The sequence below is a fragment of the Lissotriton helveticus genome, chromosome 4_1, assembly GCF_964261635.1.
Source record: "Lissotriton helveticus chromosome 4_1, aLisHel1.1, whole genome shotgun sequence".
Classification (NCBI taxonomy): Eukaryota; Metazoa; Chordata; class Amphibia; order Caudata; family Salamandridae; genus Lissotriton; species Lissotriton helveticus.
Window position 1 is genome coordinate 1,926,798,996 of NC_136063.1, and position 22,324 is coordinate 1,926,821,319.

General features: G+C 47.0%; 1 protein-coding gene across 4 annotated transcripts in view; it reads left to right on the forward strand.

Moving 5' to 3' along the window:
• The window catches only part of ADGRG4 (adhesion G protein-coupled receptor G4), a 1,842,483-nt gene that overhangs the window by 1,365,756 nt on the left and 454,403 nt on the right, over nt 1-22,324 (forward strand). For all 4 annotated transcript variants that reach the window (XM_078688599.1, XM_078688601.1, XM_078688598.1 and 1 more), the window contains exon 19: nt 7,140-7,243. In XM_078688599.1, the coding sequence (XP_078544725.1) occupies nt 7,140-7,243 (104 nt within the window). The remainder of the gene's footprint in view (nt 1-7,139; nt 7,244-22,324) is intronic.

Below are 22,324 nucleotides of genomic sequence, written 5' to 3' on the forward strand. Positions count from 1 at the left end.
CAAGACACTACACCCCAGAACCCTCCCCACCAACATCAGACTCCGAGGAAGCGGAGGAAAACAGCTCCGCGCTGGTAGCGTCAGAGTCAACCTCCTCCATCCCCTCGATACACATAGCCCTCCAAGCGAGTAAGTCATCCTGGAGCTTCCCATCCCTTCACGTGCTCTGCATATGTGACTCCTCCGCTAAGGCCCATTCCCTAGCGTCCCGTAACCAACTGGAGAGTTCAGGCGCCCTCTGCCCCATCCAAGTAATGGCCACCCGCCTTCTCGCTAGAACCAACAGGAGTTGCAGTAGTTTGTAGGACAGACCCCTCTTCCTGGGTTTTGGCACTAGCGCCAGCAAACAGTGAATCGGCTCCAGTTGGATCACAAGGTGCGTAATCCGGGTAATGTGCGCCACCACCTCGACCCAAAAGTCATGTACTAAGGGGCATTCCCAGGCCAGGTGAAGGAAACCCGCCCGTTCAGCATTACACCTCGGGCAAGTATGGCTCCTGTCCGAGGAGATACGGTGGAGGGAGGCAGGTGTCATATATGTGCGATGGAGAAAGTTAAAATGTATCAATTTAAAACGCGCATTACAAGAGACCTTACGAGTCAACATCCCTATCCGCTTCCTCTGGGCCGGATCCAACTCAATCCCCAGGTCCGCCTCCCAAGCCCTCCAAGCAGGCAACAACGGGGGAGTCGAGTCCCTGCGCATCGCTGAGTAAAGAAGGGAAACCAGTCTCCTACCTCTGCCACAGGACAAGATGATGTCCAAGGTATTAGTGAGCTCGGGCGCCTCCGGAAATTGGGGCCACGTCGTCCTAGCTACATCCCGGAGACAACCATAATGCAGGTATTGGCCCTCACGCAGACCAAATGAGTCCGCTGCTCTCTCAAATGACACAAACGAGTCGTCCGGATAGAGATCCGCAAGTGTCTCGCAACCGCCCACGCGCCACTCCCGGAAAGACATATTCGCCTCCATCTCGAGTATTGGGGCCAGGATCCAAAGGGAGAGATCCCTATGGAACGGCGCACGGCGCAAAACGCGTTCAACGAAGCGCTGCCATATGCGGGCCGTATGCCTGACGACATAGGGCAGCGCGTCGTCGGCGCCCCGACCCTGCATAAGAGCTTGCTGTAGCACCCTGTCCGAAGCCACTCCCGTCAACAAGGCCAACTCCCAGTTCTCAGTGTCAGCAAACCATCTGGCTGCCGGGAGAAGTTGTGCAGCATAATAGTATAAGTCAAATCTCGGGGCCTCAAGGCCTCCCGCATCCCAACACTGCGTCACCGTGCGCAACGCAACTCTGCTGCGACCACCCGCCCAGAGAAGAGAGGTAAGGAGCGAATTTAGTGTGCGAAACACCCGGGGGGGCAACGGGCAGAGGGTATTCTGCAGCACATACAGAACTCTAGGGAGCATCACCATCTTAGCAACCGCTAGACGGCCCATAAGGGAGAGAGGGAGCGTGTTCCAGAATACAACGGACTTGCGGAGGGCCACAAGAATCCTATCCATGTTATGGGTCAAGAGAGCCTCATCAGAGGCGGCCACCTGTATACCCAGGTACCGGAACGCCAAACGTTCACACCGGAGGCCCGCACAGTGAGAATCCGTCAGCGGGACGAGATCATCAGGAGTCAGTGGGAACACTAGGGACTTAGTAACATTTATGCGCAGGCCCGAGGCCGCACCAAAGCGGTCCAAGAGGCGCAACAGAGCGGGGAGGGCCTCCACCGGAGAGGTCAGGTAGAAAAGCGCATCATCGGCGTAAAGGGAGATGACATTAGTAGTACCTCCCACCACAATACCCCAGTCATGTAACTCCTTACGGGCTGATATGGCCAGGGGCTCAATTGCGAGGGCAAATAGAAGGGGGGACAACGGGCAGCCCTGTCGGGTACCCCTCCCCAACGTCCACTCATCAGAGCGGGCTGAACCCAGACGCACCTTGGCCCGGGGCATGCTATATAAGATCCGTATCCATTTTCGAAAGCCGGGACCAAATCCCATCTTGAGAAGGACATGCATGAGGTAACCCCAATGCACTGTATCAAAGGCCTTAGCCAGGTCAACGGAGACCAGCACATGGGGAGAGTCTCGCCCCCGGACTTCGTGCAATACGTGGTTCAGGCGGCGTAGGTTCATTGCCGTATTACGACCAGGGACAAAGCCACATTGGTCTGGATGGACGAGCTGGGCTACGTGCGGGGCAAGGCGACTGGCCAACAGCTTGGTCAGTATCTTCGCGTCCGAGTTAATCAAAGTGATAGGACGATACGAAGCGGGGTCTGTGCTGTCACCCCCCGGCTTCAGTATCATACAAACTTCACCCTGATTCAAGGTGGGCGGGAGGTCACCCGTGCGGAAGGCTTCGTTGTACACCTGCAAAAGGAGGGGGGATAGGATGGGGCCGAACGTATGATAAAATTCTGCAGGGAATCCATCCCCGCCAGGGGTTTTGGCTCGTGGGAGGGCGGCAATCGCCGCAGAAATTTCACCGAGCGTCAGTTTGACATCAAGGTCTTTTGCCGCCGCCTCTGGGAGGGTCGGCAATCCAATGTCCTCGAGGTAGGGGTGGTAGACCTCCTCAGATATAGTTCGGTCGGGCTCATAGACAGCCCGCAGGTGGTCCCGCAGAACTGTGAGTATAGCCGCTTCCGAGTGGACCATATCACCATTGGGCGCCCGCAGGGCTACTATACGCTCAGCTGTGAACTCCCGGCGTAGTATCCAGGCCAACAAGCGGCCAGATTTATCCCCCTCTCGATGCAGTCTCTGTCTATATTGGCCCAGCGTAAAGCGATCGAGCCTCGTGAGGATATCATGGATCGACTCAAGGGCCAGGCCCTCCACGCGTTGACCCGAGACGTCCGGGTCAGGGCGGGCCTGGACGCGCAAGAGCTCAGCCTCCGCAGCCTGTAAGTCCGAGAGTAGTTGTTTCCTGACCCCGTACGTCAGGCCCATGCACGCACCGCGGACGACCGCCTTCAGTGCCTCCCACTTAGTGGAGCAAGACAAGTCACTCCCCGCCCAGTTAAGTTCCAGGTAATCGGATAGGGTCGCAGCCACATGATCCCTGGCCACCTGATCCTGGAGCAGATCAGTAGGCAGTCTCCACGAGCGGGGACGTTCCATCCGGTCAGGCCATAGCGCCACGCACGTGACCGGAGCATGATCCGAGAGGTATCGGGCCTGATGTGTGACCGTCAGCGTGAGAGAGGGGGGGAGATTGGCCGCCAACACTCTATCCAGCCTACTATGAGTGCCATGGGTTGGGGAATAACAAGTGTAAAGTTTCTGCGTGGGGTGACACGCACGCCAAACATCGATCGCCCCTATATTATGCATCACGTCCCGCAGACCCGCCGTCATACGAGGCTTAGTCCCCGCCCGAGGTGGATCCCGGTCCAGTTCATGATGTAGCACACAGTTAAAGTCCCCGCACCAAAGAAGGGGTGTGTCCAGACCAGGAGCCACTAGGTCCTGCATCCGGGAGAAAAATGCCGGGTCATCAACGTTCGGCGCGTACGTATTAAAGACCAGAAGGACCTTATCGTCCAACCTAAGTTTCGCCAATATGTACCTGCCTTCCACATCCGCATCAATATATTGGACAGCGCATGGAACCCCAGGGGCCACCCAGATTAGGACTCCCCTAGCGTACGTAGAGTAGGAGGAGTGGAATAGCTGGCCTCTCCATTTTTTGGCCAGTCGCTGCGCCCCATCATCATCCAAGTGGGTCTCCTGTAAACAAGCAACCGAAATCCCATGGCGTTTGAGGAAGGTGAGGACCCTGTGTCTCTTAGTGCACGTACCCAGGCCACGCACATTCCACGTTAAGAATTTAAACCCCATGACCACAATTCATGCCCAGCCGGGCAGCAGTATACACACAGCCTAGGCTGTCGCCAGCAGGCCCATGCTACAAATAAGTTCAAAAATGCATCACACAACGCAAGCGCCCCGCCAATCAGAAGCAACATGCGCCAAATGCCAGTGTCATCATTAGCACCCCGCCCCCCAACAACCCCAAAACATGAAACTTTTGCAAGAACACCCTCCTCCCCACCACCCACGAGCAATAGGATAGCAACAACCAAAAACGCCACCCCGCCCTTCCCCCGCCAGTGCCAGGACGTGCACAGCCACCCCACACCACACATCCCACACTCACTCACACAAAGCAATGCAACCCCACCCACCCAACCACCCACCTCCCCGAAAGACCAAGGTATCTAAGAAGAACACCCTGGCATCACCCCAGCCGCAACAGTAAGGCAAACATGACAATAGTGAAGTCCACCTCAGACCCCCCACAGCACACATGACCCAAAATAAATCACAAGGTACCGACCAGGGATCGGAAGGTCCCGATGACAGTGACGGACCGCTACAGGCCATAGGTTCACAGGTGAGAGGAGCCCCGCTCACCCGAGTAAACACAGAAAAACACCACAGTTAGTTGAAACAAGGATCATTCCGACTCCCGCGCCGATGCAGCAGTCTCGGGGACCACCGTGGCCGTAGAGTCCGTGTTCAGCAGTATGTCCTGCAAGGTGTCCGGCACCAGGACGTCGTCAGGAGCAGCCGCCCCTGACGGGCTCGGGCCAGCCCTCGTCGGCGAGGTATTCATGAGGATGGCTCCATCTGGGCCCACCGTGGGCCGGGCCTCAGGGGAGCTCCGGGACCTGGAGCGACGATTTCTCCTACCACGACGTCGTCTCTGCGGCCTGGTACCCCAAGTGTCACGTGAGCCCCCTCGTTCTCCCGGGGGCAGGTCATCCCCTCTGATCTCCAGCCACTCCCAGACCTCCGCAGGTGTCTCAAAGAAATGTGCCCGGCCCTGGGCAATCACCTTCAGCTTGGCAGGATATAGGAGCATGTACTGAAGCTGCATATCGCGGAGTTTTTGTTTAACCCCCAAGTAGGATTTCCTCTGCTCCTGTACTTGTTGGGTATAATCTGGGTATATGGAGATGCGACAGTTCTCTATCATGTGGGGCCCAGTCTCCCTCGCCGCCTTGAGGATACAGTCGCGGTCCTTGTAATTCAGAATTTTCGCAATGATGGCTCTAGGAGCCTCTCCCGGCCTCGGAGGGGGCACCAAGGCTCTGTGCGCCCGTTCCACAATGAAGACGTTGGACAATCCAGTCGGACACAAGCGCTCACGGATCCAGGTCTCTAGGAAGCGCTCAGGGTTCCCCGCCTCCAGTCGCTCCGGTACTCCCAGTACTCGTATGTTGCTCCGACGCGCCCGTCCCTCTGCATCCTCAGCGCGCCGTTCTAGTGCCCGGGTAGTAGAGGAGAGCTGGGCAAGTGACTGTCGTAGGGAAGCGACCTCCCCCTGCAGCTGAGTGATGTTGCCCTCCGCATCCGAGACCTTGTCCGCGACGTTGCGAAGGTCCGTTCTCAGGAGGTTGACATCGATTGAGACCGTCTCAATCTGGTGTTCCAAGGCCGCATGGGAACCCTGAATAGCCTTTAGGAGTTCAGCTCTGGTCGGTTCCGGCGGCTCCTCACCCTTGTCGTCAGGGCCCGTCTGCCGCGTGATCCTCTGTGGCAGATGGCGGGGGGTGGTGTATTGGACAATCGTATTGGGTTGGGGGGTCTTTGAACTCCGACCCGTGCGGCCCGCCATGGTGAGCAGCTCAAGTCCGTGTGACCCAAGTGCGCACTCCCAGTCCAGCCGAGCAAGGAGGGCCCCCCCCCCGGGCCGGGCTAAGTCAGGGATGGCAGACGCCCCCCGCGGCACACAGGCAACACGATACCAGGGGGTCAAGGGAGCCGGGAGGCCAAACAACGCAGGGGCAGCCCTCGGCCACCACCCCTCAACGGAGGCCAGGATATGGGATGCCACCCAGGGAGCAATGGGCAAGACCAGTAGGAACACGGGCTACAGCGTCGCCTCACCCCCAGTACTCACAGCTGGTAGTCCACCAGGGGATCTCCCAGGCCCCGCAGAACTGGGCCGAGAGGAACAGGGGTGTTCTTCGCCTCCAATCGCTCCAGAGGCAACGCGGCACAGGCCCCAAGATGGCGGGCGTGTGGGGGGGGAGGGGCCCCGTCCAACAATGGGCCCAGCGTCGCCGCCCGAGAGTCCCCCTCCGGTGGTAGCAGGGCCGCGAGGAGCCAAGGATCAGACAGGTCGGGACTTGGCAGGGGGATAGAAGCAGGCCCCCAGTCTGTGCAGGGTCCGCAACGACGTCAGATCCAGCCAGGGACACAGCCGCCCAGGGGCTCCGGCGGTCACTAAGCGCCGCGATTCACGGCAAATGCAGGCGGAGCTCGCAGCCTCCCCCCACCAGGTGTGCCGCCACCTCAGGTCCGGATCGCGGCACCCGGCAACGGTAGGAGAGAAAGGGGGGAGGGGGTCCAGAGCTCCGACCCAGGGCCGATATCCAAGATGGACGGCGCCCCCGTCCAGGCTTCCTCTGCCCCACGCAGCAGCAGGGACGCAGCGCTGCCGTCCACTCACCACGCGGGAGTCACAGGCAGGGTCTCGGCGGGCTCCAGGGGGCTCGTCCCGGTCAGAAGCCCCGGTCAGCGCACTCGTCTTCCGGCCTCACCACGCAGGCCCAGACCCCGGTGTAGCGTGATCCACCACGCCGACTCCGCCCCCAGGAGCACTCTTGTCGGCGTTTACAGCGTGGCGCCGGTCGTGGGTCCCTGCTTGCAGGCTCAAGTGACCCAGCGGGGCCTCGGCGCCACTCGACAAGCCTGTCCAGCGACCAGGGAAGCCAGGGCAGGATCAGTGACAGGATTCTGCTGGTCTTCGGGACGGAGCTGGAGGAGCTCACGTCCTGTCGGCCATGCTGCTTGGCCACGCCCCCCAATTTTTCACTATTTAAGCGTTTTTGTGCTAAAGTTCAGATATGTGTTTTATGTTTGTAAAGTAAAATGCACAAGCCAAATTACTCCCACACATTCACATGTTGCCAATTACATGATTTGCCTGTTGGAACTGTGAATTTATATTTAATCCTTTTAAGACAAATATTTCGCAAAAGCATTTTGATGGTATATTAACACTAAATATTGTTGTGTTCCCCAGGCAGCCTCATAATTTATGGAAATTACATTTTACATATTATGGTTGATGAATGAGCATGCTAATGTGGATTGAAAATCTCTCCCTTTGCAGATAAAACAGGTGGATGGAGCACAGAGGGATGTCACTTAATGTATACAAATGAAAATTATACCAACTGCAACTGTACCCATCTCACTCACTTTGGAGTTCTTTTGGTAAGTGAATACAACAAATTATTTCGTTGATGTAAACAAATGTTGGAGTCATTCACAAACATCACGCTTAATTATTAGCATTAAAGTACTTACCAAGCCCAGTATTGGAAATGTTACATGGTGAAGTGTATTGCACCATCGTTCCTTGTGTTTTCTTTAGGATCCCTTTTTCATTGTCACCTGAGATTGCTTTCGTCTATTAGACTGGATTAACAAGTATAGTTGACCTTCGGGTACTGCTGGGCCGCTGAACAACTCACCCTTTGCGTCCTCTGACCCCTTAAAACATGACAAGTAATTGGTTAGCTCGCATTCTCTCCTTTAACTGTTAGGTAAGTTCATAATAAAAATTCCAGAAAAAAACATTTCTAGTATGTTTGAGAGCCTGCTTCTGTCATTAGTTACAGTATAGGAACAGTGGTTGTGCCACATAAGAAGTTACCTTAAACTTTATCTCCCACTCCTGATGGGACTTCACAACATATGTATAAGAAGCACACAACTGATGCAACAGTAATTTAGTTTCTTCAATTATTTTTGTACTTCAGAAGTTTAAAGCTTAAAGGAAAAATATTGACAGACCAGATATAACATACACAATACTTAAACAAAAAAAATGTGTGTGTTTACTCTGGTGACATGAATTGGTGACAGATTATGACATACCACATCAAAAACTCAACAAGTAGAAACAGAAAAACAAATAGGTAATGTAATGTAATGTATTGGACTTGTAAAGCGCACGGCTGCCCGTAAGCGTCCCGGCGCTTGCTTAGGGAACCCGTCCTGGTATTCCCCTGTGAGAAACCCCGACAGGGTGTCCACAAGGTGAAAGCCAGGCATCCCGCCGCGAGGGGCCGTAGTGGAGATTAAGCAAGCTATTGCCCAGAGTCGCAGAGTGTGACCCCGTGAGTTGAGTAGGCACCAGAGCGAGAATTGTCGAGTCCGTGGAATTTTGAGCCCGAGACCCGCCGAGGCGGGGAATCGAACCCTGGTCCACGGTCGATCTCAGCTTCCGGGTCTGCCGCCTCTAACCACTGAGCCACGCTTCTCCGTGGTCACCGTCAAAAGTGAAATCATATTCCTCCTATTATTTCTAGCAAATACAAAGGCCCTAGCAAGGCTACTTTTGTTCTATAGATCTTGCTGGGCTGGAAACATGCCAGTTTTCTGAACATCGAAGTTTCGACCCCTAATATAGTGTGTGTTTCAAGAAAATCACAGCAGGGTCTTCCTCAGGACCATAAACGATTCTGTATGCCCTGTTTCAAAAAGAATAAAAGCTGATTATAGATATCAGTGTGTGCTAAAGTATATAAAAAAGAAAAATGTCTGTACATATGCTCACCTTATAAAAAAGTATGGAACGATTTAAATTCCATCTGATTATTAATATATGGCATCCCAAATACGTCAGGCATCTGTGTTCCTTATAGCGGGGACGTTCTGAATTGATCAATCAATCATCCCAACCACGGTTATCAAAGTGGGTAATGGGTTTATATAAGAGGATTAAAATAATAGGGTATAAAATTCACCACCGAGGTGGAGATCTGACAATCCATGTGACCTCCGAGGCAATTACAGGCCCTATGATTGTGTCATCAAAAGTATATAAAAACACCCACGCTATACATGCCAATAAACCAAATTCGTCTAGTGTGTGTTAAGGATAATGGTGAAGTGAGGGTCCCAGAATCGAGTGGTATTTATTAAAAATCCAGTAAACTCACCTCTGGCTCAAAGGCTTGGAGCGATTAGAAATTAATCACCCAAAAAGCGTCTCTTGCCTGTCTCCGCCTAGGTTCTATCGTACCCCCTCTCGTAAGGTTTTAGACCTTCAAATCTGTAAAAAGATGAGTCAAAAAAACATGACTTAAGTTCCACCCATTATATGGGTATTATACAATACGGAAGAACAGAGTAAATCTGATTTAGAAACTTACCTCCGGCAGCTCTGCTCGGAGTCACGGACGAAGGCAGGAGCCTCAGTGAGTCTGCACTACTTCAATAAAGGCTAATCTGCCTACCGGGTGCACGTTTGGCACATTAGGAATGCCAGGACGCGTTGCTCCAGGGACACTAGCGCAAGTGTATTAGGAATGCGGAAACCAGAGTTCAGATCCTCTGAGTTAATCTAAGGTCATCGGACAGACAGAAGCCTACCCGTGATTATTGCTCCGTGTGCCTGTAACATATATTTACAAACAGATAACTCAGATGGAATACATGATCATAAAGGGATGTTATCACAGTGAGACGACTATTATTAATTAGATTATTTAACCCGGACAACACAAACCAGTGTCATCCAGGGAATGTACGTAAGAGTTTGTCACTCAGTATACCGGCAACAGGGTTTATAACCAGACATATCACTAATAATATAGAAGGGTGCCAACAGCATGATGCACTGAGAACCGTCCTGGGGCACGATTTGCCTTAAAATAAAAAAATAAACCGGTGCAGAGAGGAGATTTACCTCATCCTGGGGAGAAAACTGTGTCCCCACACATATTCATCAGTATTGCAGTTTCTAGATTGGAAAAAATTATTCCGATGCACTCGCAGACTCACTTGACATATCAAATATTTCTATGGCCAGATAAATGAAACTATATAAATGCATGATTGTAGAGCATGGTGCAGGTCTACTGGAATGTTCAATTGCATCCTTGTACTTCTAACAATAGATGTAATTCGAAATTGTACAACTATGTAAAAGTACTCATTGTTCTTGGGTTATACAGAAGATAGGTTATACATTAATTATTGAAAACATTCTGGAAGGTTAAACATTCATCATTGAAAACATTCTGGAAGGCTGTTCAATATATCATCAAAAAATGTATGGCAGGCATGATGTAACTTTGTGAACGAATTGCCAACTAAATCTTCCTACGTCATAAAATATATGTACAGCAAGCATGACACATTTCCTGAAGCAGTAAATATTGAAAATTCTAACATTCCATGATTGGGCCCAAGCTGTATATATACATTTAACGTGTCATCATGCATTAACAGTATAAGAATAATAGGCACTTCATGCAGTACAGAGAAGGGAGATTTGTCTAGCAGTGTCCTCAGATTCATTCAGACCCTGTTTGACGGAGTCCAGGTGATGTATCCATTTACATTTGCTGAGGTTTAGGGTAGCAGTCAGCTCACTACCTCTAGGATTGGGTAAAATTCTCTCCAGAACCCACCATTTGAGGCTGACTATTTGGTGTCCCATTGTACTGGAATGGTCCAACAGTGGTGGCCCCACACTTTGCAACGTTTCATAGAGCAATGTTGAAGATTTTGTGTTTTGACTTTCTGTCTTGTTTGACCCCGATAAGCCTTATTACAGGGACATGTGATAATGTATATTACATCTTTAGAATTACAATTTGCGTGATGCAGGAGGTGAAATAGTTTTCCTGCATACTAAAATTATTTCTGCTCTACCGTCATCTCACAGACTTGTTATGGCCATATCTAAAATGACCCTGCAAAGGTGGTAACATCAATTGTTTACGGATGTTGGTATTGGGTTTCGTCCTTAGGTAAGAGCTAACCACATAGTCTCTGATGTTCTTTCCTCTTTTGAAGGCAAAAAGTGATGGTTCTATGGTGCCCATATCATCAGTTATTAGTGACCAGTTGCGATTAAAGATTTTCTTTATCTCATTACTTCTATTGCCACACGTAGAGACACACACTACTCGATCTGTGGTAGATCTCTTCTCTTGGTTGACCTGTAGCAGTGTCTCCCTGTGACAATACCATGCCCTTTTGCGTGATTTCCTTAAAAGGCACACTGCCAAAACTCTGCAGCTCGTGTCTTGCTCAGGGTCCCTAGATCTTGCCCCACGTCGGGCGCTGTTAGGCGACTCCACTGGCTACCTGTGCCTAAAAGGGTTGAATTCAAAGCGCTCTGCCTTGCCTTTAAAATCCTTAAATTATCGTCCCCGGAGATTCTATCTAACCTGCTGATTCCATATGTCCCCAACCGCCTGTTATGTTCTGCGGAGCAGCTGTTGGCTGTGGTCCCCCGGGTGAAACGTACAAGAGCCGGGGGCAGGTCCTTTTGCTATCTGGCCACCAAGTTGTGGAATTTTCTTTCCGCTCAGACCCGTCGTCTGGATCGCCTACTTCCCTTTCGCAAGGCCATTAAAACTCTTTTGTTCCCTGTGTACTAGTCCTGCTGCCTTCTTATTCCGCTTTCAGCGCCGGGATGCCCCTTTGCTGGGGCAGCTGTGCGCACTACAAAATTACCTAACATAACAGAACATAACTTCTATATTATTAGCGCTATGTCTGTTTATAAACCATGTTGCCGGTATACTGAGTGACAAACTCTTACTTACATTCCATAGATGACACTGGCTTGTGTTGTCCAGTTTAAATAATTTAAATATATTGCTGTCTCACTTTGGTAACATACCTTTACGATACCATCTGAGTTGTCTGTTTGTAAATATATGTTATGGGCACACAGAGCAATCACCCGTTTACATCACGGGTAGGCTTCTGTCTGTCCGATGACCTTAGACTAACTCAGAGGATCTGAACCCTGGGTTCTGCAATTCCTAATTCAACTGCGCTGGAGTCACCGGAGCAACGCGTCCCGTCATTCCTAACGTGCCAAACATGCACGCAGGAGGCAGATTAGCCTCTATTGAAATAGTGCAGACTGACGGAGGCTCCTTCCTTCGTCCGTGGCTCTGAACAGCGCTGCCAGAGGTACGTTTCCAAATCAGATTTACTCCGTTCTTTCGGATTGTATCACACCCATATAACGGGTGGACTTACTTAAGATATGTTTTTCGACTCATCTTTTTATAGATTTCGAGGTCTAATACCTTACGAAAGGGGGTACGATAGAACCTAGGCGGGCCCAGGTCTGTCAGGAGATGCTTGTCTGGTGATTAATTTCTAACCGCTCAGAGCCTTTGTGCCGGAAGTGGGTTTACTGGATTTTTAATAAATATCACTCAGTGTTGGGACCCTCACTTCACCCTTATCCTTAACACATACTAGACGGATTTGGTTTTTTGGCATGAAAAGTTTGGGTATTTTTATACACTTTTGGTGATACAATCATAGTGCCTGTAATTGCCTTGGAGGTCACATGGGTTGTCAGATCTCCACCTAGGAGGTGAATTGTTTACCCTATTATTTTAATCTTCATATATAATCCCATTGGCCACTTAGATAACCGTGGCTGGGATGATTGATTGATCAATTCGGAACGTCCCCGCTATCACGAACAAGACGCCTGACATATTTGGGATGTCCTACATTAATAATCGGATGGAATTTAAATAATTCCATACTTTTTTATAAGGTGAGCCAATGTTCAGACATTTTTTCTTTTTTTTATACTTTAGCACACACTGATATCTATAATCAGTGTTTTGAAACACTTCATACTGAATCATTTATGGCCCTGAGGAAGTCCCCGCTATGATTTTCTTGAAACGCACACTATATTAGGGGTCTAAACTTCAATGTTCAAAAAACTAGCATGTTTCAAGCCCAGCAAGATCTATAGAACAAAGGTAGTCTTGCTAGGGCCTTTGTATTTCCTAGAAATAATAGAAGGAATATGATTTCAATTTTGACGTATTTGTTTTTCTTTTTCTACTTGTGGTGTTTTTGATGTGGTTTGTCATTATCTGTCACCAATTCATGTCACCAGAGTAAACACACACATTTGTATTGTTTAAGTATTGTGTATGTTAGATCTGGTCTGTCAATATTTTTTGTTTGTGCTTTAAACTTCTGAATACAAAAAAAATTGAAGAAACTATATTACTGTTGCATCAGTTGTGTGCTTCTTATACATATGTTGTGAAGTCCCCTCAGGAGAGAGGGATAACGTTTAAAGTAACTTCATATGTGGCAGAAGCACTGTTCCTATACTGTACCCATCCCCAGGTTATGAGCAATAACTGGTTACCCCATTGTGATTACTAATCTAGCATTAGTTAAGCCACCTAATAAATGTGCCTTGGAGCCCACTAGGCCTAATTGCATAGTGTGCACAAGTGGGACATTCCAAATATGAGGCTGGCATGTCTCTGCAGTAACATAGTTCAAAAGTGCTTTTTTATTGCACACACTATAGCAGCCTTTCTTATTTGCACATCCCTATTTGCCTATATTTCTAAATTGATAAAAGTTTAGAATATCCATCCTTTCAGAATTTTGTTAGTTATTAACAATCTCAATATTTTGCTATAAATGTGGAAAAGATCATTTTTTTTACAATGTACTCATTTCTACCTGAGCAATTTGACTTCTAAACTGGGTCTGACAGGCTTCTTTCTCCTATAGTGAGGCTGATTAAATGAGGTGAAACCAACAATCCCCAGATTCTTCCTTGAGAACAAAGGGACATTTGGGTAGCTGCCCTGCTGCAAGGTTCCTGGCAGGAAAGTAGGGAAAGTTAATCAAAAGCATCTCTGCCAGGTACCACGGATCAGGGGTTGGACTAGCTTTTTTTTTTTAAATTTCAAAGCTTTATTCGACAGCATGTCATAAAAGCGGTTATACATCCTAACACTACACAATAAATACTACAATAAAATTCATTGTTTTAAAAAAAAACAAACAATTAAACCATACTGCTGTCATATTCCAGATAAGAAGGCAATTAATACATGGTGGTTAAAAAATAGTTCAATAAAACATAATTTTTAAGAAATTGGTCTACATTAGCGGTGTCAGTTAATTCGTTAGGCAGTATCTAACTGTTGTAAAGTGCGGGTGCGTAGTGTCCATGCCCACCCTAGAAATTTTGCAACGGCAATCGCCACGCAGGGTGTACAATCTGATTCCAGCACTCTTAACGCCTCTATATACCTACGTGTCCATAGGTTTAAACACACAGGTTTTATCCACTTCCTTCGGGGGCTTACATAAAGAGGACAAACAAACAATAGATGGACAATGTTCTCAATCATGTCTTTACAATGGTGGCATTTGTCATCCTGATTGGCTGACCATTTGTAGGTGAATGCCTTTAAAGGAAGGGTCCCGATTCTGAATTGAAAATATAATTTTCTATCAAACGGCCTTTCAATAATGTCCCAATATGGCTCACAAGATGGTAAGAGTTTGATATCCAGAAAACGTCCTGTCAGATTACTGTTGGATCCAGTGCTATAAGCAGTCGACCCTACCATTTCCCAATACATTTTTTTCAGTGTTGCCTTTGATGGAAAGCTTAAGGCATTGGGAGTGTTCCATAAGTGGTCTAGGTCCAACTTAATTAGCATACCCCTGATTTCCTTTAACCACGGGATCGAATGAAAACGCTCTGCCCTGATGATGTCCTTCAGGGCAGTGGCATAGTGAGCTAGTTCAGGGGTAGTCAAAATGCGTATCCAGTATAATAAGGGTCGCAACCTTGCCAAATCCTCAATGTTCTTTCTGCCAAGGTCATATACCAGTGGGACGGTAGGGGTACTTTGGGGGACCCCAACAAGACGGCGTAGAAACATGCTCTCCGCCAGTTTTAGTTGTTTCAAATTGGAGAATCCCCAAAGTTCCGAGCCGTACAAAGAGGCACTGATCACCTTCATATTGTAAATTTCTAAGGCAGGGGTGATTGGCTTAGTCAATGAAGCTTTGTGTTTAAGTGCCACTGCACCCGCCAACTGGTGGAATTTTAAAACGGCCATATCAATGTGATTTTTCCAACTCATGTTACACTGGAGGGATACTCCTAGATACGTGAAAGCCTCAACCTGTTCTAAGGGAGTGCCATTAAAATTGATTGAACCTTTGAATGTGTTCCGCTGATTCATGCACATAAACTTGGTTTTAGAGGTGTTTATCTCAAGTCCACGTGTTTGGCAGAACTCACCGAATGCGTTAACTGCCTTCTGGCACCCAATCGGAGTTCGAGAAACTTTCAGCGTGTCGTCCGCAAACATGAGGACTGGCACGCGTGCCCCTGCTAGAACAGGAGCATCGGTGGGAGAACGGCTTAGATGCTCTACAATGCCATTGATGTAAATAGAAAACAGTGTGGGTGCCAGAACACACCCCTGCCGGACCCCACGTTCGACAGGGAATTTATCTGTCACCTCACCCTGAGCCCCCCACCTAATTCTAGAATAATTGTTCTCATGTAGGCGGACAAGAAGCGTCAGCAATTCCGGGGCCAACCCAGCTTCAGCAAGTACCCTCCAAAGTTTAGAACGGGGAACTAAATCAAAGGCTGATTTTAAATCTACGAAGACAGCGTATAGAGTCCCGTTGGTTAGCATCACGTTCCTCCAGTAGAGAGCTATGAAAAAAAAGACCTGATCAACTGAACTTGTACAGGGACGGAAACCAGCTTGGTAAGGGGACAAAATATCTTTATCCGCTATCCAAGTTTGCAGTTTATTTTGCACTAATCGACCTATTAATTTTTGGGCAGAGTCTATAAGACTAATAGGTCTATAGTTGCTAGGTAGTGATTTGTCTCCCTTTTTAAAAACCGGAATTATTTCTGCACTCTTCCAAGAGGTCGGTATTGGTGCACCCCTGGCTACACAATTAGCTAGCCACACAAAATACTGACACCAAGATGAACGATCGCTTAAAAACACATCAGCAGGTATGCCATCCATTCCAGGGGCTCTGCCCCCTATCACGCAGTCTAATGCTATGCTAACATCTTTTGTTGTAAATAACTGACTTTGATAAAAAACTGTAGGGGGTGGTATACACTCTCCTTCCTCTGGGTCACCAGCGTATTGTGGTTTGAAGAAGTCTACCCACTGATTTTTTGCGACATTATTTTGCGGGGGTTGTGCAGTCCGCCCTCTATCCCATTTAACCAGGGCCCAAAATTGTTTTTGATTCTTTGCTGCACAGGCGGATTTAAGATCGGGCCAGTGATCCTCATCCCACTGTTTCCTGGCTTCTTTTTGGACCTTACTATATATGTCCCTCGCATTTCTCACACCTAAGATGTTCTTGTTTCTAAGTTCAGTGCTAAGATTCTGGCGGGCTACTCTACAAGATTTATTGTACCATCCCAATTTGGCTAATTTTTTGTGATCATTATCTAATTATGTGGGCTTCACAAAAAGCTCTTGGAGCTTGGCAAAAAAGTTTGTGTGAGCTTCGAGCATGATTTCAGGAAAGTTTTGTTTTTTACTATGTGACTTTATCTTGCCCACTTCCTCGGCCACCACTTTTTTAAGATCCTCCATCCTCTCTGTGTTCTCAATTAATCTCCCCCATTTTATGTGGCGCAGGTTATTTGAGGCAACAATGTCCAAGGTGATTTTGCCACCCCCATGATTTGGTTCTCTCAACCCCATGTTTGCTTGGAAGACCATACAAAGAGGGTTGTGGTCACTCTCCACCCTTTTTTTAACGACCATATCAATTAGTCTGTGCCATACTCTAATGTCCACCAAGAAGTAATCTATTCGACTGGAGAACCTACCATTATCAAATGTTTTGTCCCCCAGGCGATCTGATGGGGTACGTCCATTAGCTGCTCTGAGTCCTCGTGTTAGGCATAAAGCCTTGAGTTGGAGGGCCACCGCTGACCATCTTCTGACTACAGGTAGTTCAAGCTGGGGGACACCCCACTTGCTATCCTCCTCTACTGCTAGGATTTGGTCCTCTTGGCCAAGTGGTTCAAATGTGGTGTTAACATCACCCCCCACAATAATAGACAGCTGTGTTGGGAGTGCCTCGAGCTCGAGGTCAAGAGCGGTGATTACTTCTGATGTTTGACCTCCCGCTACTCCCCTAGCATAAATGTTAAAAATAACCACCCCTTGTCCATTAGCCCATGTAAGGTTAACGGACAAAATATCATTTGATGAAGAACTCCTTTGCTGGATTCTACAGCATAATCTTTGGCGGACCCAGATAATCAGGCCCCCTGATGGGCGGCCCATAGGATTTTTAGTGGCTGGAACTTGGAAACTAGGAAACCCTAAGTGATGTACTGGGGTCAATGATCATGTTTCCTGGATCAGTAGGATGTCAAATTGATCTATGAAGTCACACCATTCTGGTGAAGTTAGCTTGTTAGTAATTCCGGCGATGTTCCAGGAAAGATAAGACAACCCTACTTCGTCTACTGCTGAGCATAGAGGGGCCTGGGTTGTTAACATACCTTGGGTATCACCCCCCAGCCCTGAATCTGGATCTATATTAGTAAAATGATGACCCAACGGTTCTGGTGAAAGTGCCTCCATACCAGGACCAGAGCATGTTTCTAACAAATTGGGGCAGGACTGTTGATCGGAATGTTTGTTCTCTTTACTATTCAATAGAAAAATTGGATCGCCCACCCTTTTCACTTGGATCGTGGGAGTAACTTTTAAAAGACCAATCCCCTCGACTGTGGGAGTATATATTCCATTTTGCTCAGCCGGTTCGTTAAGCACTACGCTGTCAGCCCTTTCGAGTCAATCACATTCATTCAAGTCAGACAGTGCTGCAAATCTATTTTCAAGACTGATTCCCCACCCCTACCCCAGTTATTTGGCACCGAATTCCACTTTGTCCTTAATATACTTGGATTCACTGTACTACCTCTACGATAGAAAAACTCTAGAGTTAGCGGAATTATATCAGTGCTCCTGCGTTGTGGGGGAAATATATTTGCCAAGACATTAGGGAGTACTTCTGGACTTGTAAAGTGCAAAACTACACAATCTCCTCTAAATTTTTCCGCACTGTTCCCTATCCAATCCACCTTTCTTGCCATGTTAATTTCCCCAGCTAGCTGTTGTTTGCCCCATGGAGATATCATCATATTATTAGATAACCAGTGGGATGCTTTACTGATCAAGGAAGATGTAGATTCTACTTGACCAGGCTTTAAGGGAGGTACATTAGCCAGGACCAGGACAAGGGGGGAAGCCTCTACAATAAGTTGGACCGGTCCTTTCTCTAAACCAGTGGGTTTTGATGAAAGGTCTTCATTGGCTGTTTCCTGGACATCTTTAACTACTGGGTACTGAGTGGGGGGAGGATTTGATACCACTTTATCCCTGCCCCCTAGCCCGTTCCCAGGAACATCCACATTCGGTTCGACTCTGGTTGAAACTAGATTTTGTATGTTTCCCACCTCCACCACTGTCTTGTTTATGAGTCCCCCTAATCTATTTACCTCTGCTGTCAGCTGCTCGATCTTGGCTACCAGTGGTTTAATAATACATTTGATCTTTGAATCAATCATACTCACTAGCTTTTTAATTTGAGCATCCTCCAATATCTCCTTCCCACCACACTCCCTATTTACCTCATTGATAGCCATTTTTTTGGGTGGAGAGGCTGTCTGTTTCCTGCTAGAGCGTAACCCCCCACGTTTACTCTGGCCTTTTCTGCATGCTCTGACCGCTCTAGTTACAGGCACAGACGCAGGAAAGGGAGAATTATCTTCTGTCATATTCGACTGTTCTGCGGAATCATTGTCTAAGTCATCAACAGTAAGTATATTTTGGTCAGAATTGTCATCTGGGAGAAGCTCAATATCAGGGGCATCACTACTATGCACCTGCATCGGGACTTCTATCAGGGTGGGTTCTGGCAGAGAGCTCTGTGTAGGGGTAATGGGAGGAGAACTCAAGCCTAGTGACATCCTTCTCGTGCTATTAATTTTACTCACGACCTGCACTAGGTAATTGTCCATGGTATTGGATACAGAAGCAGACTTTTGCTTGGACATGTTACACACAGTTAGATAATAGCACGCTTATACTCAGTAACCCTGAGGCAAGCAAAGAATAACGGTTGTGTGTAAAACAAAAGCACAGAGGTACCACAAAAGTTATTGACAGTAGTAAATCTCACTCGAGGGATACCAATGATGGCCCACGGCAGCAACAGGCAAGGAATCAGGTCCAGTCCAGTCACGGTCAGTCTCGGAATGTCTCAGACTGTCCGCCCTTAGTCCGGGCTTCGTCCGGCGTCCCGCTCGCGTCCCGCTGAGCGTAATACGGGCCGTTTAAATCAAAGAGCGTCACAAGCGGGGGGCGTGGCTACCCGGGTGCGCGGCCGAGATGACCGAGGCAATGCAGGGACTCCTGGGCAAGAGAGTCCCTACCACGCACCACCCCTGAAGCTGCCGCTGTCTCCCCAGCTCACACACGGTCCAGTGATGAAATATCGGGGTCAGCCCCCAGCCGAAACCGCAAAGCGGCACCCGCGAAGCGGGTACGGCGAGAAGTGGTGGCAACAACAAAGACCCACAAGTGAAGACGAAAAGGGCAGCCCTCAGGTCAGTTTCTTCCTTCAAAGATGCAAGCAATTGCGTGAGCTGTGTCGGCATGAACGCACTAAAATACATTAGTCTCACGATTATATCACTCCTGAACACCTGACGAGGCGCACTGTAGGAGCACAGCTGCACGACATTAAGCAAACACAGTGGAGTGCTTGGTGCTTCAAGAATGTTTGGTTTGACCTGTTTCAATGTTTGCTTAATGGCACTGACTTCACTTCCCACACTGCAGTACATGATCAAGGGAACTCTGAAGTGCCCCCCAAGCGAATCAAAGAAAACGAGGTCCTGAGCATAAGCCACTTGTGTTATTAACAATTCTGGTTGAGAAAGATATATGTATTACATGCGCACTCCTAAATTTAAAGGAACAGTGTTTTCTTGTAAATTAATGTTTCTCCTTTTTTGGGTGCCTGTGGGTATCACCTCTTGATCCTGAGGTGTACAGATAGAAATAGGGATAGGACATTCTCCAACCAGGAAAGAAAAAACGAACCCACTTGGTACTCCTTAGATGAGTTTTTTAGTACAGTAAAAATAATGCATCCAAATGTCAATCAGTTTTCTTTTTTATTCTTCTTTTCTTTCTTTTTAAACTTCACATAGGTAATGTTTTCTTCACATTACAAGTCAGAGTACATTGTAGCGGCTTCACATATTTATAGAAACCCCAATGCATTTTGGGCAGGACCCTTCATCAGGGGATAGTTCTTAAAAGAAGGAGTATCACTCGTTTAATTACCAAGTCCTGAATGCCACCTTTAATACTGATAATGTCTAAACCACTAGTCTAAATCGTCGAATCTGATATAAAACGGCAGTGTGACACACTTAAAATGATTTGAACAAGACAAAAAGTGCATATTTATATTAAGGCGCATGCGCAAAAAATAGAGAAAGCATCATGAAATCCATTAGTGCCAAAGAAAACGTGTTGTACTGAAATAATATGCACAAGCACACTGATGGAGAAACATCATCATCTGACGAGTCACAAAATAGGATTCAACAGTCCATAAACAAAGATTCCCAACGGGAAAAGGAAAGCAGACCATCTGCCTCCAACACATTCAATGTAGAAACCTCTTTTTTAGGACGGGGTCACGACACACCGGCTGAACCAGGCGGGGCGGATATAAGGGAAAAAGATTTGCCAATCGCGAAATCAACCAGGAGTCAGAGAGTCTAGTGATCAATATCTCCAAATGAAAGTTATCTGCATTTCAAATGAAAACTCTACAAAATGGAATGTGTTTTGTTCCCACACACCACTCTAACGAATTGGAGGTTCAAATTAGTTCCTTAAATTTATGAGGAATCTGCGATTAACACATTTTTCAGTAACATTGTGGATCCAAAACCCAGCAGTGAGGAACGAGCATTACTAGGACTTAGACCAAAAAGTTCATATATGACACCCATCAGCCATAAGGTGTTAGACTCATTCGAAACTGTGGTACAACAAGAACTACACGAGGTGTTTAAAGAAAAAGATCAAAAAGGCCAAATCTCTCATGAAAAGAATGGAGAGCAAAAGCACAAATAGCCTCCAACAAAAGATTACCTGTTGTAAAGCAGATAAAGGTGGTGCACTAGTAATTCTAGACACAGACTTTTATCCACAATATATGTGGACACATGAAAGACGCTACTGTTTAAATGAAATTAAATTCTAACCCAACTAGAGAATTCAGTCGAATTTTATCTCTCATTATTGAAAATGCTCTAACAATGGGAACCATTACAGAACATGATAAAAAAATTGTTATAAAGTAGCATCCAAGCATTCCTTATCTGTATATGATACTGAAGATCCACAAATGTCAAGAAAAACCACCATTTAAACCCATCGTTTCAACTTGTAATTCTATTCATGAACCTATCGGAAGGTACATATATTTACATTTGCAACCTCTAGTTCAAGGAGTGTCCACGTATTTAAGGGATACCACTGATTTTCTAATCAAAATAAGAAACATTGTGATAGAGGATCATATCCAATAGACGCTGTCTATGATTGATATAAAATTCCTTTACACCTCCATTCCTCATGAGTTGGGGTTACAGGCCACTGAATCTTTTTTATTTCATGCAGAAATGGAAGACAGTTTGAACATTTTTTTACTGGAGCTACTACATTTTTCACTTTACCTTAGTTATTTCAAATGGAATGAGGAATATTATACCCAATTATCCAGCACTTCCATGGGAAATTGTGCTGCCCCATCATACACTAATCTCTTTATGCACTGTTTTGGATTAGATCACATACTATCTAAAAGCAGTTGGTTCAAAAAATGTGATTGTGTTCTATAGATACATTGATAACATTTTCATGATCTGGAAGGGAGAACAATCTGATCTGACTAAGGCCATCACTCCGATACATTCCATTGATGAAAGAATTGAATTTAAGTAATGAAGTAATGAAGGATCACATTCTTGGATGTAGAAATGATCATGCAGAACAAACAACTAATCACTACTGTGTTTACCAATCTATTGCATTTTATACGTTTTCACCAAATGGCTTTAAAGAAACACCTACCATACTCTCAACTCTTGAGGTGAAAAGAATTTCTTCTAATGAAGAATTGTACAAAAAAATCAGAGACACGATGGTGAGTAGGTTTAGAGGAAGAACATACCCTTCACAGTTATACAAGAAACGGTTGACAGAGTTCAGACTAAAGATCGTTCACCGATATTGAAACAAGAGAAACAAAAAGTGCACAAGAAGAAAGATCAGTGTTTATATCTAAATTTTCTATGGAAAGTCATAAAGTAAAAAATATAATTCGAAAATACTGGCCTATATTGCAAACAGAAACTGAATTCAA